The following is a 17,137-nucleotide window of genomic DNA, read 5'->3' as shown; positions in this document are numbered from 1 at the left end:
CATTTTGGATTTTGTAAGTTTAAGACATTTAAATTATGTTAGGTTTTTTTCACAATCATCTCAAAGTCATATATCATTGCATTTATTTATTTATTTTTTGTAATCAAAATCTCAATTACTTTAAGAGAGAATGACCCTTTATAATTGATAATCGCGAATTGTGTAACAAGTTAAAGATTAATTTATTTAAGTTTGCATATAGTAATAACTGCATTATTTAATCTTACAAATAAATTTAAATAGTTATCCAAAACGCCCAATATCTCATTTGCGGATAGCGGATAATATATGCATTTAATAACTACAAAACCGCGCGAATGCGGATAGTAATTATATAATGCGAATGCATATGCGTATATTGCAAGTAACCGCATCCATATCCGTATTTGCACCCCTAAGTAATTCCAATTTTGTATGCCTCTCATTAATTATTTTAGCATGCAGCAGACCCATATATTTTTTCTTTCTTTTCCCTCCGACAAGAATGAGGGACCCAACTCACGGAAAGGTGCCATAGCATATGCTAGGTTCCAAGCGGTATACCATTGGATCAGCATCCACTACAGTTTTAAATTGTAATATCCATCCAAGTTGAAGTATCCAAGGGACAGGCCAACAAATAGCATGATCTGTCTCCATCTATTCACTCTAAAATTATTCACAGCTTTTGCATAACATGGAAGTACATATCATCAACAATTTGGTAGTAAAAATCAAGAGGGCAAGTGAATAGTGTGGGTAGTTTACTGATCAAAACCAAGTAACAACAGTGTTATGAGAGCCAAAAATACTAAAAGGATTTGGCAGTAAGTCGATCTTAAACTGGAGCTACCATTTGGTAGCATTGGGAAAGTGTCTGGGACAGCCATTTTACAATTCTCACCATTGAAATATATTCTTCGAGGGAAAGCCCATCCGTTCCTTAATGTAAATGAGTCTGCATCCTTGTTCAGAAGTATCTCTGTGGTCACTGAACCCAGTTGATCCCCATCAGCATTCAACAGTTCAGTGTTGTAGTACTCTATCCCCCACAAGAGAGCAACCTCATCTGCAAGAGTTTCCCGTGACTTAGCTAGACATACACCATATCTATACTTGTAATGAAAAGAATAGTATAAAGCAAGCATATCTAAAGTTTAAGTCTGAAGCCATCTTCTTGCTAGAAATTTGTTGGGGTCATTCTAGGCTTATGACCTTGTGAAACTCTCCATTTCCCTGGCTTGGGACAAAATATTGCAACTCAACATCATGATTTAGTGCAGACAGCTCCAAAAAATTTCAACCTATGATACAATTAGGTACAACCTTTGTCACACTATATTGACAAATTGCAGGGGTTCCAACTGAATCCAGAAAACTTCTCATGATAGGATGAAAGACTGTTAAGTCACCGCTTTCCCCCATAAGCTTAAATTGACAGGAAATGTTAATTGAAATGGGACATGAAATATTTAATGGAAATGAGAGGGAAATTACAAAGACATGGTTTGAATTCATGATCTTTGCACTGATATTACGTTAAAGCACCAAAAATAGCTATGCAGCAAGTACCTCCAAACCCATCAGTGGGAAGCATTGTACTGTTGAAGCTGTATACTGTTGCAGGTTGGCTGAAACCAGGATGCTGAACCAGGACATTCCAGTCCAAGAAGTTTCTTTGATAGTTGTAGTTAGAGATTGTCAGTTTTACCCTCCACTGATTCATGTAAATGTTCTTAATATGCCAATGAACTCCAGCCGGGCACATGTGATCAGTGCATTGGACTAGGTCAGGATTATTAGTAATTTCCGATGAGAGGTAATTGTCACTGGTACTGCAGAGAGAGCAATGTAGGGAGAGATAAGTGGCATGTAAACTTGCACAACATTTAACAATAATGTTGGATCGGACTTTGACCATCTCATCTGAAAATTAATTAATGTATAGTGAAGGAAGCCAAAGTCTTTTATGGCATTCGAAATCACACCCCGCAAGGCATGTTCTAAGAACTATCCACGTGAACAGAGCGACACCGTTGCGCCCCAACAAATAAAAACGCACCTTATGCATGGACCTGATGTTTTGTCTGCCTCTCTGCATCCACAGCTACACTTGGGGCATGATGTGATGGTGGGACTGTAAAATGCCGACAGTGATGCACAGCACATTGGTGTTTTGTTAGCCAAAAAGCTCGAGTAAGTGCATGTTGAGCTCCACGTTCCTGCAAAAGATTAAGTGATATAATACAATTTGGTCCATAATGAAAGCAATTCCTATTCAATCATCCTGAAAACTAATGAATTCTAACGAGGACAAGACTTCCGATTCACCAAAAAGAATTATATTGCTTGTTCTAGTAATGTAAGATTCAATTTTTCTGTGCATAAAACAACATGAGGCTCTATTAAAACTCAGGAAGTTCAAAATTTCGGATAGACCAAGAATTTGATCATTTCACTTCAAAAGCAACATGCATATAGTGACCAACCTTTCAAGTTTTCTCTGAAAATCATTATGTTTCAACTCTGTAATATAAACCAACCTGATTTGAAAATTTCATTATGCTTAATTAATGTTATTTTTAACCTATGTGATCATTACTATGATCTTTCATTAGATAGTCTAAGATTAACATAATACCATAAGCCTCATGTCAGATTAGTAAGATCAGAAAACCAGGTTAAATTGTGGCCGTTAAATCACCACTTATCTTAAAAGCTTAAGCTGATACGAAATAGTTGATTTTAGTTATTTAATCTATATTATAACAGTGACATCTAAGTGATGGTTGTGTTCATGTTCTTGTTTGCAGTTAAATAGTGTTACATTTGGCATAAACTACTCACTGTAAACCTGAACATGTCTTCTACCATCGATATCTGAAGAAACTGTGGGATCAGTGTCCAAAACTTGGCCACAAGTGTAACCAGGACCTGGTGCCATTAAAGTAAGATTTTGAGGCGCGGACCAAGAAGAATTCGCCCCCAAGTTTCCAACTGTAATTTCAAAGGAAGAGAATGACTTGGAAGGGTTGATAGCCCAGGCAGAAAGAAGACCACCACGGCAGCAGTCTTCTGACCTGTTTTCTGGTAAGGCATCTGGCATGAGATCAAGTATGACAGGGTCTTTCACGCAGGAGTGTGCTTGTGTTTTGAAGGCTGAGCAATTTCCTTGCTGGGTGGCAAAGGCACCACTCATTGACCATATCACTTCATCTTTGGCCCATGTCCACCCTAGAGTCCACCCTGGTTTGTCCACATGGCGATACTGATAATAATTTTGGATAGTAATTCTTGCCTGCAAACAACTATCATACTATTAGATTCTAACGCATGAACATAGCATGTAGACATCCTTAAAATAATTTCAATCCCAATAATTTCTCTGGAGTGCGTTTGGCATTGCGATTTTGTAGACAAAAAGTGTAATTTTAAACCGAATCACAAAAAATGTATCGTTTGATAGTGTATTTTTAAAATATTACGATTTGAAAACGTAGAAAAATTTACGTTTTTAAAGTTAAAACTAGGATTTTAAAGATCAAATTGTAATTTTACCAAACACTTAACCAATTCGCACGTTTTTAAATCGTAAATCTAATTAGAAACTATTCACATAGCCTGATATTAGAATATGATTCTGCTGTGATCACTTGCCATTCATAGACCGAATCAGATGCTAATTTATTTCCTTGTATAGTTTGATTCAACTATAAATAGGCATGGCTTGTATACAGTTAAATCACCACATACATATAAAGTTCAGTTCCATATTTTCTTTTCTTTAGTTTATTAATACAGTAAGGAGTCGTACACTAAAGGTGTGGAATAAGCTTCTTGATTTCATTTATTTTTCTTTCCAAGTCAGGAAATATAAAATTATGGGTGTATATTTAAAAGAAAATCTCAGGGTATGGAACACAGAGCCGAGAATATCCTATTTGTTCTTGTTTCAATCTTCTATACTCTATAGTCTGAAACATGCATATATAGTACTGGTGAGGGTTAAAGACAGTAGAACTAATTAGAGAGTTTTAGCAGAAACAGAGTACTAACCACATAGCCATCACTTGTGTATTGGTGAATGTCGAAAGTAACGGTAATGTTTCCATTTGGATCCAATGGATCATAGCAATCTGCAAAGCAGAGAAAACACCATTCGATTTAGCAAGAACAAATTCTCTCCAAGAAACTGAAGTCACAGAAGAAACAGAGGAAAAGTTATGGTGCCTGCTAAACTGCATAGAGCAACTAATATGATTGACGGCAGTACTGCAAAAGTCAATACACGGGAAGGAAGTGGTGCCATATCCTCTGGAGATAAGCTGGCAGAGATGGACAGAAGTTCTTATAGTAGATTGAGACGAGGAAGGTCTTCATTTGACTTTATTAACAAGAAGAATTATTCTAGAGAAACAGAATGGCAGCTAATCCATCTTTGCCACCCTCGGACCAAACAAGAATCATTGGGACTATCAACTGGATATGAACAGACAAATCCAAATGACTAGTTTTATGGACACCCAGTAAGAAAATAATTCTCTATACATGATGACCATATGGAAGGCCACGGTAAGAAGATTCTACGATGGCCCCTGCATGCTTAGAAACAGAACATATTTGGATGGTCGTTGTCGTTTTATTCGACATCTCCTTTAGTAAGCACAGCATATGATATAAAAGGGCGGCACGTACATTTTTCCTCAAACCAAATAGATAAATAAGATAAAATGTACGTTAAGCTCAAAAGAAACGTGAAACTGTAGCTGCTGTTATCTGTATGTCAGGCATTCCAAGGCATGTTTTTCTGGAACTTATCATCCATAAATAATACTGTTGGGTCAGGAATTCCCCCGGACCTAGTCAAATGCAAAATCTATTGTTACTAAGGCCCAAAAGAGGCCTGATGGCCTAATCCAAGCCCAAACAGAAGACTGCTGTTGCAAAGGCCAAAGAGGTGCCCAAAAGGACCTTTAAGGTTCCCTCCCCCTCTCATTCCCCATGTAACTAATTTGAACCTAATTACATTTTCTCTACAATCTCAAGAGGGGCTCCTTCTATCAGAAGAAGCTCTTTCACCCTTTCCTTTTAGCTCAAAAACATTAACTTGGGCGTTGGAGTGTCTACGGTCAGAGGACCGGTGGCCTGCTGACAACCCTTCTTCCTCTTTTATAGGTTCAAGAAGAAGGCCTAGTTCAACGTGCGGATGTTGGATCATTTTGGATCTAACATGTACTTTATTTACATCTCATTTGTATTTTGACCTCTAAACTACGTGTCATTGTAACTCAAACCTACAAACTATATACGAACTAAAAATATTCCGACTTACCTCTTGGGTTGAATTTTGGTTGTTAGTATTGACGAAAAATGCTGTACATGACATTGATGCATTTTTTCGTGACAAATTTACCCCATGTTAAATTAAAACGCACCATTCTAGAATTACTTTAAAAAAAATAAAAAAATTATGACACGATATACAAAAGAAAGTTAACATGCTTGGTGGCAGATGCAGAATGCTTGCACAACCATCCTCTCTATTGTAGGAAGAGTTCGTGTGACTATTATTATCTAATTTTTGGAGGGGGCAACCACGCCATCTATTCTAGGAGGAGTGATTGTACTGCCACCCCTTTGTTGTGGGTAGAGATGGTTGCGTGACCATCCCCTCTATTGTAGGAGGGGGTAGCCGCCCAACAACTCCCATCAATTGAAGGAAGGGTGGTCATTTATCCCATTTTTAACAAAAGAGATATACAATCTAAGGACTACTCAGACCTATATATGTTTCCATTTGATGTCTCAGGAACAAAGAGCTTAATCCGGCAGTACCCAACTCCAAGTTTGCAACCGTAACATGTAATTCTTGGCAAACGAATTTATTTATTTTTCTTTTGATGAATAAATATTGATATCTTCCTCGCATGTTTGTCCATCGTCACATTATTACACTCACACTCAACCGGAAGCTTTTCATAAATCTTATGAGCCGTCTCCAGGATCACTGTGTTACATAAATTTGCTTGTGCCATGTACCTTTGTCCCAATTTCAGATACTCTTGTTTGTTTCTGCATTATAAACTGTGTGTCTGTGCCAATCTATCATACCGCACACGATTATCGGTTTTAATGGTACTTGTTAAGGAATTTGACATGTTAAAGAGTACTCTTTTAGTAAAACCATAATATAACACATTAAGATCGATACCACTCAATCCAAAATTCTGATTCGAATTCTTAATAATTTTTGCCCGAATTACAATAAACGTGAGAGAGTCCTTGTAACCTTACCTACAGGAAATCTGTATCCAAAAATCAGCTTGGAGACAACTTTAGATCCACAAGAGATTGTGTGATCTTACCTAATTCTAGAGCTTTTGACACACTCTCTTTCTCTCTCCAAAAAATATATTAAAAAAAAAATCTAGTACATGATGGTGCAGCTTTCGCAACATGCCCTATTTAAACCATCTATAATAACTGGGTCATGGTGATTGCAACATGCCCTATTCCCTATTTAAATGCTACCCTTGTGGTCCAGTGGCTACCCCCTCTTTGATAGACCCCCCCCCTCCATACTGTGTGTATCAGATAATTAAGCTAGGGGTTTTTTTATTATTATTATTATTTATGATGAGAAGATATTGTATAAGTTAGTTGCTTGACATTGATGGACTACCCACCTATTTATTATACTCCCCAACCTATGGGGACAATTAAGCCCTTCATCTAGATTGTGTAGTTTGATCAAGTGGCACCACCATACCTGTATTCACACTTGACATTAAATACTGCCCTTTTGGGTAAGCAGTTTATTCAGAGTGTACTGTAACATTATACCAACCGTTATTTTAGTGCCATGTGATTCGCCTTACGATTTTTCAGGTTAAAAGTATGATTTTGAATAAACAAGGGGGCACGTTTTTAAAAACGCACGATTTTAAAGACTGAATCTCGATTTTATCAAATGCTTAACTACATGTTTAAAAATCGCATTTTTAAATTACTAATTTTAAAATCGCAAGTTTTTGAAACAGCAAATCTAAATGGACTCTTGGTTTACCCCTTTTTTCACTATAGAACATTTGAATTTAGGACGGGTTTCGCTTAATAACAAAGATGACATAAAAGTAAAAAGGGTTAAACGGTTTTTGGTTTTTATAAAGAGTAATGCTACGTATCACACAAATATCCTATAAAGCTGACGTGATGAGATTTAATAGCTCTTGGATAAGCTTTTGTTAAAAAAAAAAAAGATGAGTAATGTTAAAAATAACATTTTAATCTTACAATTATCCTACAATACTAACATGACACTTTCAACTAGCATTTATAACTTTTTTTTTTCTTTTCTTTTTTTTTTTTTTTTTTTTTTTTTTTTTTTTTTTTTTATAAGTAATGTTATATACTATACCCTATCTCACTGGCTAATGATGTGACAGTACACATAAAAAATCCAAGAATTGAATGGATCATCATTTTTTTTTTATAACTATTAATGATTGATTTAAAAGTTAATCGGGACTGTCACGTCAACGTTATAAGATAATTGTGGAATAAAAATATAGTTTGTAACATTACTAAAAGAAATCTAATGACTATTAAACCTTATAACTTTATAAAAGATTTAAGAAATATTTGTGTGATATATAATATTATTATTTCATCAAAATCTTTTGAGCTTTGAAAAGCATGGGAATTGGTCTTTGTAGGAAGCAGTAGCCGATAATGTAGTTCAAGAAAAGTAGTTAGAAATAAATAAAGTTGACAATTGTGATAGGAGTTAATACCATGCACCAACTCCTTCATTTCAAAGCTTATTATTATTATTATTATTATTATATATATAGATGAATACAAAGTGAAAGCAAGAGATAGAGCTAAAGCTAGAAGTAGTTGGCGGCAGCTGATCGGAGATGGCTGAGAATGTGGCTATAGCAGCGGAGGATGAAGAAAGCTTCTACGTTGGAAGTAGAGTTCAACCTGTCCCCTTAACGCCAATGCAAGTACCCACATTTTCTTCATGAATTCCTTCTGATTTTCTAAATTAATTAACTCAGGCTGATATTATCTAACTGCATGCAGGCCAGATCAACGTAGATTTGAGGAAGGGAAGCCCAATCCTAGTAAACTCACTGAGATGTTGGGCTTGGAGGAGTTCTTCTCCTTGGATGTTAGTATGATTGCACTTAAAAGAACACATTTATTTGTTTATTTATTTATTTTTTCGTGGAAAGGCCACGAACCGTTTCATGATTTCGATTAGATTTCACAAATATAATAGTGTATATCTTGTCACGTTAGTTAAATATTTTAACGTTGTCAATCTACACTGTTAGATGTAATAAAAAAACAAAATCTAAATCATGAATTAAATTGAGAGGATCTTATTCCGGAGGAGGGGGAAGGAGAATTGTCACAATAATTAGAATAGGCCCTTAGATTTATTGATTGAAGATCTTTTTTTATTATTAATAACTCATGATAAAAGAGTGGTAACATACCCCTATATTAATTACATAGATCTCCCTTATGTTCTTTAACATTAGTCAATGTTTGAAAATTTTGTCAATATATATAACATAAATAGACAATCCCATCCTCATGATATATGTTTGACTGAAAGTCAGTTTTAAAGGGCAAAAAAAAATCAAAATCAAATATGCACAAAGAATAAGGAACAAAGCTAGATTTAGACTTTTGGATCAAATAAAATGTTTATAAAAGTCGTATAATAATATAATTAGGGTTAAGCTAGGCATTTTACATTATTTTAAGAGAAAAATTGTTAAATTGATCCATGTAGTTTGACCTTCTAACAAATAAATCCATGTGGTTTGAAATTGAATTTATAAATTGCCATTTTTTCAGTCACAAAAGGGATAATCTTACCAATTTAATGATGAATCACAGGTGTGGCGAGCATCTTTGGCAGAGCTAATTGGTACGGCAATATTTGTTTTTGCCCTTGACACCATAGTCATATCCTCTTTTGAAACCAAAACTGAATCACCAAAACTTATAATGTCACTACTTATCGCTATCACAACCGCAATTCTCCTCCTTGCCGTCAATCCGGTTTCCGGCGGCCACATGAACCCTGCCATCACCTTAGCGGCTGCGCTTGTCGGCCTCATTTCCCTTTCGCGGGCCGTCATATATATTTTCGCACAATGTGCTGGTGCTGTGGTGGGTGCACTAGCACTCAAAGCCGTGGTAAACAGTACCATTGAAGATATATTTTCCCTTGGAGGCTGCACTCTCACCGTCATTGCACCGGGACCAAAAGGGCCGATTTCCATCGGACTTGGGACAAGCCAAGCCCTCTGGCTGGAGATCATATGTACATTTGTGCTTCTTTTTGCTTCAATATGGATAGCTTTCGATCATCGTCAAGCAAGAGCTCTGGGCCGACTCATCATTTTCTCCATCATTGGAATAGTAGTGGGCCTCCTTGTGTTTGTGTCAACGACTGTGACAGGAGCCAAGGGCTATGCTGGGGTCGGAATGAACCCGGCAAGGTGCTTGGGCCCGGCAATTGTTAGAGGGGGCCACCTATGGAATGGGCATTGGGTTTTTTGGGCCGGGCCGACAATTGCTTCTGTGGCATTTTATCTCTACACTAAGATAATTCCACGTCAGCATTTCCATGCCCATGGGTATAAACATGATTTCCTGAACATTTTGAAGGCTCCCTTTGCTTCAGACCCTGTTCACAAGAAGTGAAAAATGGTAACTCTGTTGCCATGCCATGATGTAATAACTCAGCATCAGCCTGTGAATTGTGATTGTGATGTGTTTACGTTTTCTAATGAAAAATCAATTACCCCATATAAGTTTTGACTTGCATAGAAAATACTAGGAGATCGAGTTTAATATTAATTAGGAAAAATTACTAATTAAATTGATTTCTAGGGTTTATACTTGCAAATCAAATTGGTTCAAAATATTCCACAAAGAAGGAAGCCCCATTGTGACATCTGGTGAAGAAGAGACATGAACCTCATTTTTTTAAGCACTTCTTGCACCCAACGACTATTGACCATGATCACCTTGCTTGCTTGCATGTCAGGGTCAATGTTCTCTGACTTTTTATTAGGAGCTCTACGTAGTTTTCAAAGGCCACTGAAACAAGCTGTTTTATTGAATATAAAAAGAACAAAAATGTCAAAAGAGCAAATAGGTTATTAACTAGCATATAGTTCTTTACATGGTAAAAAAAGACAGAAATTTCCTACAAACTAGTAAGAAATTTTCTATAAACCAACTTATAATATTGACTTGTATCCATTACATGTACTTCTCACATGAGCTGGAGTACTATATGCAAAGATGGACAATCTTGTAATTTTACATAGTTTCAAAAAGAAAAAGAAAAAAGAAAAAAAAAAGAGAAACATAAAGAAAAAAAATGGGAAAAAAAAAGGAAATAAATAAAAAAGAGGAGGAAAGTTGAGGTGATGGCTAGCTCGCAGCCATCTCCCAGTGGGTGGCTCCCACTCAATAGCCTTGTTTGGTAAGGGAGTGTGAGTTGAGGATAGTATTAAGAAGTGATAAATATGATATAAAGTAAAAATATTTTTTTATGGAAAAGTGAAAAAAATTTGTATTGTAGTGAATTTTTTTAATTTAAATAGTAATAAAAAATTCTTAATGTAACATAAAGTTAGATAGTTATGTGCGCAATTGGAAGGAACCTGGATTAGGGATTGCTAAGTTGGGGAAGGAGAGTAGTACGGCTACTTGGGCTCTTTTCTAGGGCTAACGTGGTAGAAAGGCTTCTAGAAGTCCCGCATTTAATACTTGTTACTTGTCGTTTTATCCTTATCTTTAAATTCTGCATTTTATCCTTTTAAAAGTTGCACCGTAGGGGAAGTTGTTAGGATATTATTCCATCGTTGGGAGGAATATCGAGCTGGCCATTCTGTTAGGGTATCAAACAGAATGGAACTTCTATTAATAGTGAGATGAGGTAGGGTGAGGTAGAAAAATGAATTCAGCCATTAACGTTTGTACTCAGGAGATAAAGCCTCTCGAATGCTTACTATCTTTTTTTTTTAATGAATTTCAGTACTTCTCTTCATCATCTTCTTCCTTTTCCTTGCTAAATTTCTATCAAATCCCTAAAATTCCAAAACAGTACACTACATTTGGTATCAGAGCCGTTCGGTTCTTCCCTTCTTGCTGCTTTTCTCTGTCCCAATTTTTTTTTCTCTCTCTCTTCTCTTGTTGGGTCCTATGGCTGAAGGGACTCGTATGCATCAACTCTCGGATTCCATCAAGGAATGTCAAGATGCTATTACCCAACAGCATCTGACTAACGATAATGTCCAGCTTCAGCTTGGGGAGGTTACTGACATGCTTCGTACGCTACTAGCTAACCAAGCTCCTCCAGTTTTGCCGCCCCTCGTGGTGGGTTGGGATGATCGGCGTCAGCATGAGTTGGAGAGGCCGGAGGATCGGGATGCTAGGTGTTTTCCTCGTGATGAGGACGATCTGGAGTTCCTTCGTGATGACCGTCGTATACAGACCAGAACCTTACGCTTGGATTTTCCTCGTTTTGACAGTGATAACCCATTCGGTTGGTCCTATAAGGTCAACCAATTTTTCGACTACTACCAAACTCCACAGCATCAACGTCTTCGGATGGCGTCCTTTCACATGGAGGGCGAGGCGTTGGTCTGGTTCCAAGCCGCTGACGAGGCCAGCCAGTTTCCTACATGGGAAGCTTTCTTCCAAGCCTTGCTTACACGTTTCGGTCTCGATTATGATGACCCAATGGAGTCACTCATGCAATTGCATCAGACGTCGATGGTGGCAGAGTATACAACCCAGTTTAAGGCCCTGTCCAACCGCTTTCGCGGTCTTTCTGACCGTAATCGTCTGAGTTGCTTTCTCAGCGGTTTAAAGGATGAGGTTCGCCTTCCTCTTCGCATGCTGAGTCCTCGTATGTTGGTGGCCGCCTTTGGGCTCGCCAAGCTCCAAGAGGAATACCTGACGAGTACACGCCGTTCGGTTCGTCAGTACTCTTCCTACTCATCCAACAAGCAGTTGCCATGGAGTTCTTCTGGTAGTTCTTCGTCAACTTCTGCATCTTCGGTGGCTGCCTCACGGAGTACTTCAGCAGTTCCGATCCAAAAGTTATCCCTTGCTCAAATGAAGGAGCGGCGTGACAAGGGATTGTGCTATAATTGCGACGAGAAGTGGAATCCTGCCCATAAGTGTAAGTCCCCGAAACTGTTCCTCATGCATGGGTGTGACTCTTTTTCTGAGGAGACGTTGGAGGAGGTTTTTTATGAAGATTCACTGGATGGGGGTGAACCTACGGTGGACCCCATTGTCACTGAGGCCTTGGATCTTGAAATCTCTTTTCATGCTATTGTTGGCTCTGTTAGTCCGAATACTATGCGGTTAGTGGGCACCCTCCAGAATCAACGGGTTGTCATTCTATTGGATTTCGGAAGCACCCATAATTTCTTGGATCCAGCTGTCTTACGTCGGGCCCACTTACCTATTGATGTGGGGGTCACCTTGAAGGTCTGTGTGGCTAACGGTGCTACTGTTGCGAGTGAGGGTCTCTGTCATTCGGTTTCCCTCAAGCTCCGGGGCCATTCATTTATCACCAATTTCTATCTTATTCCCTTGGCCGGTTGTGACATGGTTTTGGGTGTGGCCTGGTTGCGGAGGAAGTCCCTTAGATCCCGTCCTTTGGGACTTTACCTTAATGACCATCGAGTTTGGTCAGGGTAGCCAGCACGTCATCTTGAAGGGTTTAGCTCCCTCTGGGTTTACTTTAGAGGATGGTGCTCATTTTCTTTGGTCTTCTCCTTCCTGTAACAGAGGGTTTTTGCTGCATATCTGGTCCGAAAGGCCCTCTTCTTTTTCTCTCACCTTATAGGCTCCCACTCGGGCCTCTCTTCCGCAGCCACTTCAAGCTCTCTTGGCTGATTTTGGGTCAATTTTTACTGCACCTCAGGGACTTCCTCCGCCATGATCCCGTGATCATCAGATCCTCCTTACTGATTCTACGCCTGTGACTATCCGTCCTTACTGTTCCCATATTTCCAGAAGATAGAAATAGAGGGGGTTATCCAACCCAGCCTTAGCCCCTTCTCGTCTCCGATTTTGCTTGTCCGGAAGGAGGACGACAGTTGGCGGTTAAGTGTTGATTATTGTGCACTCAATCAGGCTACTGTGAAGGACAAGTATCCCATTCCTGGAATTGATGAACTACTTGACGAATTATTTGGAGCTCGGATTTTTTCTAAGCTGGACTTGCGCACCGGCTATCATTAGATCAGGGTTCGTCCTGAGGATGTGCTGAAGACCGCTTTTCGGACGCATGAGGGTCACTACGAGTTTCTCGTAATGCCCTTTGGGTTAACGAACTCCCCTTCCACCTTTCAGGGGCTTATGAATGACCTCTTTAAGCCTTTTCTTCGTCGATTTGTCCTGGTCTTCTTCGACGACATCCTGGTCTATAGCAGCAGTCTTTCTGAGCATGTGGACCATTTACGGCAGGTTTTGGATATTCTCCGCTCTAATCAGCTTTATGCAAAGGAGTCCAAATGCCGCTTTGGCGTCTCTGAAATTGATTATCTCGGCCATCTCATCTCTAGTCAAGGGGTGCGGGCAGATCCTGCTAAAATAGACTCTATGACCCAGTGGCCTCTTCCTAATAACATTAAAGCCCTCAGGGGATTTTTGGGTCTCACCGGAAATTTATCAAAGACAACGGTTCCATTGCAGCCCCTCTCACTGCCCTGTTACGTAAAAATGCTTTTTGCTGGACCACTTCTGCCACCAAGGCCTTCCTGTGCCTCAAGGAGGCCGTGACTAATCCACTAGTTTTGTGGCTTCCCGATTTCGCTAAGCGGTTCACTATTGAGTGTGATGCGTGTGGTAATGGGCTTGGGGCCGTCTTGATGTAGGAAGGGCGCCCCATCGCTTTCTTTAGCCAAGCTTTGAAGGGTCGTGCCTTGTTGCTTTCAACATATTAGAAAGAGCTGTTGTCTCTAGTTTCCGCAGTCCAAAAATGGAGGCCATGTCTCCTTGGCCAACCATTCACAGTTAAAACTGACCAGCAGTCTCTTAAATTCCTTTTGGAGCAAAAGGTTGCTACTATTTCTCAGCAGCGTTGGATTTCGAAGCTCCTTGGATATGATTTCATCATTGAATATAAGAAGGGCTAAGAGAATCGCGTAGCTGACGCTTTATCCAAAAAATTTGAAGCTGGTCCTGCCATTGTGGCTCTCTCCTTGTCCCTCATTTCCTTTCCCACCCCTACCTGGGTAGCTGATCTCTAGGCTTATTATGCACAGGACCCCGAGACACAGTCCATTTTGCTCGGTCTCCAGCAAGGCATTCCTAATTCTCATGGATTTTCCTTGCAGCAGGGTCTGTTGTTAAAAAAAGGTCGTTTGTGGGTAGTGTGGAAGTCCCCATTTCAGCTTCAGTTGTTGGCATTTGTTCATTCTAACCCTACCGCTGGACATTCTGGTTTCCACAAGACGGTCCACTGTGCTAAGGTCGATTTTTACCGGCGTGGCATGCGGCAGGACATCCGCAGCTTTGTGCAAGAATGTGAGGTTTGTCAGGTTAGCAAACCTGAGACCATTCACCCACTGGGCCTCTTGCAGCCCCTCCCTATTCCTAGTCGCGTATGGTCCAATATCTAGATGGATTTTATCGAGGGTTTGCTTTTGTCTCATGGGTCTTCAGTCATATTGGTGGTTGTGGATCGATTTACCAAATATGGGCACTTCATTGCCCTTGCTCATCCATTTACAGACTCTAAAGGGGCCTCTTGCAGCCCCTCCCTATTCCTAGTTGCGTATGGTCCGATATCTCGATGGATTTTATCGAGGGTTTGCTTTTGTCTCATGGGTCTTTGGTCATATTGGTGGTTGTGGATCGATTTACCAAATATGGGCACTTCATTGCCCTTGCTCATCCATTTACAACCTCTAAAGTTGCTCAGGTTTTCCTAGCTAATATCTTAAAACTTCATGGCATGCCAACTACTATTGTTTCGGATCGTGACCCAGTGTTTACCAGTTCCTTTTGGCAGGAGCTTTTCAAGCTCCAAGGCATTTCTCTTGCCTTCAGCTCCGCCTACCACCTTCAATCCGATGGGCAAATCAGGGCTTTGAACAAATGCGTGGAGACCTACTTGAGGTGTTACACAGCTTCTAAACCTAAGAACTGGAGCACTTGGCTGCCAATGGCTGAATGGTGGTATAACACCAACCACCATTCTTCCACTAGCCTCACACCCTTTGAAGCCGTGTATGGGTATCTCCCACCTTCCTTACTCTTCTATGTTCCTGGTACTTCTGCCAATTTAGCAGTTAACACCTAACTACAAAACCGCAATGTCATCATTAACCTCTTAAAAGAACATCTCCACAAAGCTCAAAATCGAATGAAATTACAGGCTGACAAGAACATAACTGAACGGGTGTTTCAGGAAGGGGATTGGGTGTACCTTCGTCTCCAGCCTTACCACCACAAATCGGTTGCTTCTCGGAAGAATTTGAAGCTCTCCCCACAGTTTTTTGGTCCCTTCTAGGTCTTGCAGAAGATTGGTTCCGTTGCCTACAAGCTGGATTTGCCAGCAGCAGCTCGAATCCATCCCGTGTTCCATGTGTCATGCTTGAAGAAGAAGCTCAGGTAGCATACAATTCCGCTTCCCACCCTTCCACCGGTTGATGTTAATGGTGAGATCCACCCCGAACCAGAATCCATTTTGGATAAACGAGTGATTTCGAATCGGGGATGCCCTCTTACCGAGCTTTTTGTCCGTTGGAAAGGGGCTGTTGCTGAAGAGGATACGTGGGAGAAGGCTTGGAAACTTCAGGCCCAATATCTGCACCTTGTAGGCAAGGTGCTCTAAGGAGGGAGGTTTGTTATGTGCGCAATTGGAAGGAACTTGGATTAGGGATTGCTAAGTTGGGGAAGGAGAGTAGTACGGCTACTTGGGCTCTTTTCTAGGGTTGACATGGTAGAAAGGCTTCAGAAGTCCTGCGTTTAATACTTGTTGCTTGTCGTTTTATCCTTATCTTTAAATTTTGCATTTTATCCTTTTAAAAGTTGCGTTGTAGGAGAAGTTGTTAGGATATTATTCCATCGTTGGGAGGAATATCGAGCTGGCCATTCTGTTAGGGTATCAAACAGAATGGAACTTCTATTAATAGCTGAGATGAGGTAGGGTGAGGTAGAAAAATGAATTCAGCCATTAACGTTTGTACTCAGTAGATAGAGCCTCTCAAATGCTCACTATCTTTCTTTTAATGAAATTCAGTACTGCTCTTCATCCTCTTCTTCCTTTTCCTTGCTAAATTTCTATCAAATCCCTAAAATCCCAAAACAGTACACTACATAGATAGTTTTGAAGTTGATTGTTTTTTGCAGAAGTGAAGAGGGGGAGGAAGAATTTTCTCTCCCTTACCAAACAAGCCCAACGTCTCTATCGCAAAGGAGTCGGGAGAAACCTGAGGAAGACATCGGAAGGGAGGCCACCCCTCTTAGGTAGAGACAATGGAGAGGGGCTGCATATATGGCTTGCGGCCACTCCTTAGTCCTAACAAGGGGTGGTTCATAATCATCTCCTATGTTGGGGTGGCACAACCCTCTCCCTCTCTAGGTGCTGGAGAGGGAACATGATGCGGAAAAAAATGTTGGACATTGAAGACTCACCGAAGGTTTAGTTCTAATTATTATGCACAATGCAAACAATGAGAATTTATGTACTTTGAAGACTTTTCATATTTTTCTAAACATTCAATTGAAATAAACGTTGGAGAAAAAATTATGCGCGTTGAACTAATTTCATGAATGTAAAGATGGAGCTTTTAAATAGAGTAAATAAGTTGAACTTTTCAAGAATTTATGGATTTTTTTTTTTTTTTTTTTTTTTTTTTTTTTTTTTTTTCTTGTATGTGAATAATGAGACTTTCAATTTATAATTACTTTTATCATGATCGATGGCCTTAGTTAGAAACCACTTATTAAATTTTTACCATATTAGAGTCTTAAAATTTGTTTCGGAAATAATCTCTATTGTACAATTATTAAGTGCGGGCCTTAATTAAATAATATTTTATTAACTTTTTACCATATTAGAGCTTTAATTAAAATGTTTTTTTGTGTCTTA

The 17,137-nt window shown here is 39.4% G+C and overlaps 2 protein-coding genes across 2 annotated transcripts; one reads left to right on the top strand and one right to left on the bottom strand.

The window, feature by feature from the left end:
* Positions 1–743: 743 nt before the first annotated feature.
* LOC133882081 (COBRA-like protein 1) lies at positions 744–4,288 on the bottom strand. Its single transcript, XM_062321182.1, has 6 exons — positions 4,210–4,288; positions 4,036–4,115; positions 2,827–3,277; positions 2,042–2,201; positions 1,552–1,814; positions 744–1,048 (listed from the first exon to the last, which is right to left on the bottom strand). Exons 1-6 carry the CDS (start codon positions 4,286–4,288, stop codon positions 744–746), a joined length of 1,338 nt encoding a protein of 445 aa, XP_062177166.1.
* A 3,563-nt stretch (positions 4,289–7,851) lies between these two features.
* LOC133882541 (probable aquaporin TIP3-1) lies at positions 7,852–9,818 on the top strand. Its single transcript, XM_062321738.1, has 3 exons — positions 7,852–7,984; positions 8,068–8,155; positions 8,896–9,818. The coding sequence occupies exons 1-3, from the start codon at positions 7,899–7,901 to the stop codon at positions 9,706–9,708; spliced, it is 987 nt and encodes a 328-aa protein (XP_062177722.1). The 5' UTR covers positions 7,852–7,898; the 3' UTR covers positions 9,709–9,818.
* Positions 9,819–17,137: the final 7,319 nt, after the last annotated feature.

The sequence above is a fragment of the Alnus glutinosa genome, chromosome 11 (genome assembly GCF_958979055.1).
Source record: "Alnus glutinosa chromosome 11, dhAlnGlut1.1, whole genome shotgun sequence".
Classification (NCBI taxonomy): Eukaryota; Viridiplantae; Streptophyta; class Magnoliopsida; order Fagales; family Betulaceae; genus Alnus; species Alnus glutinosa.
This window is presented reverse-complemented; position numbering and strand designations above follow the sequence as displayed.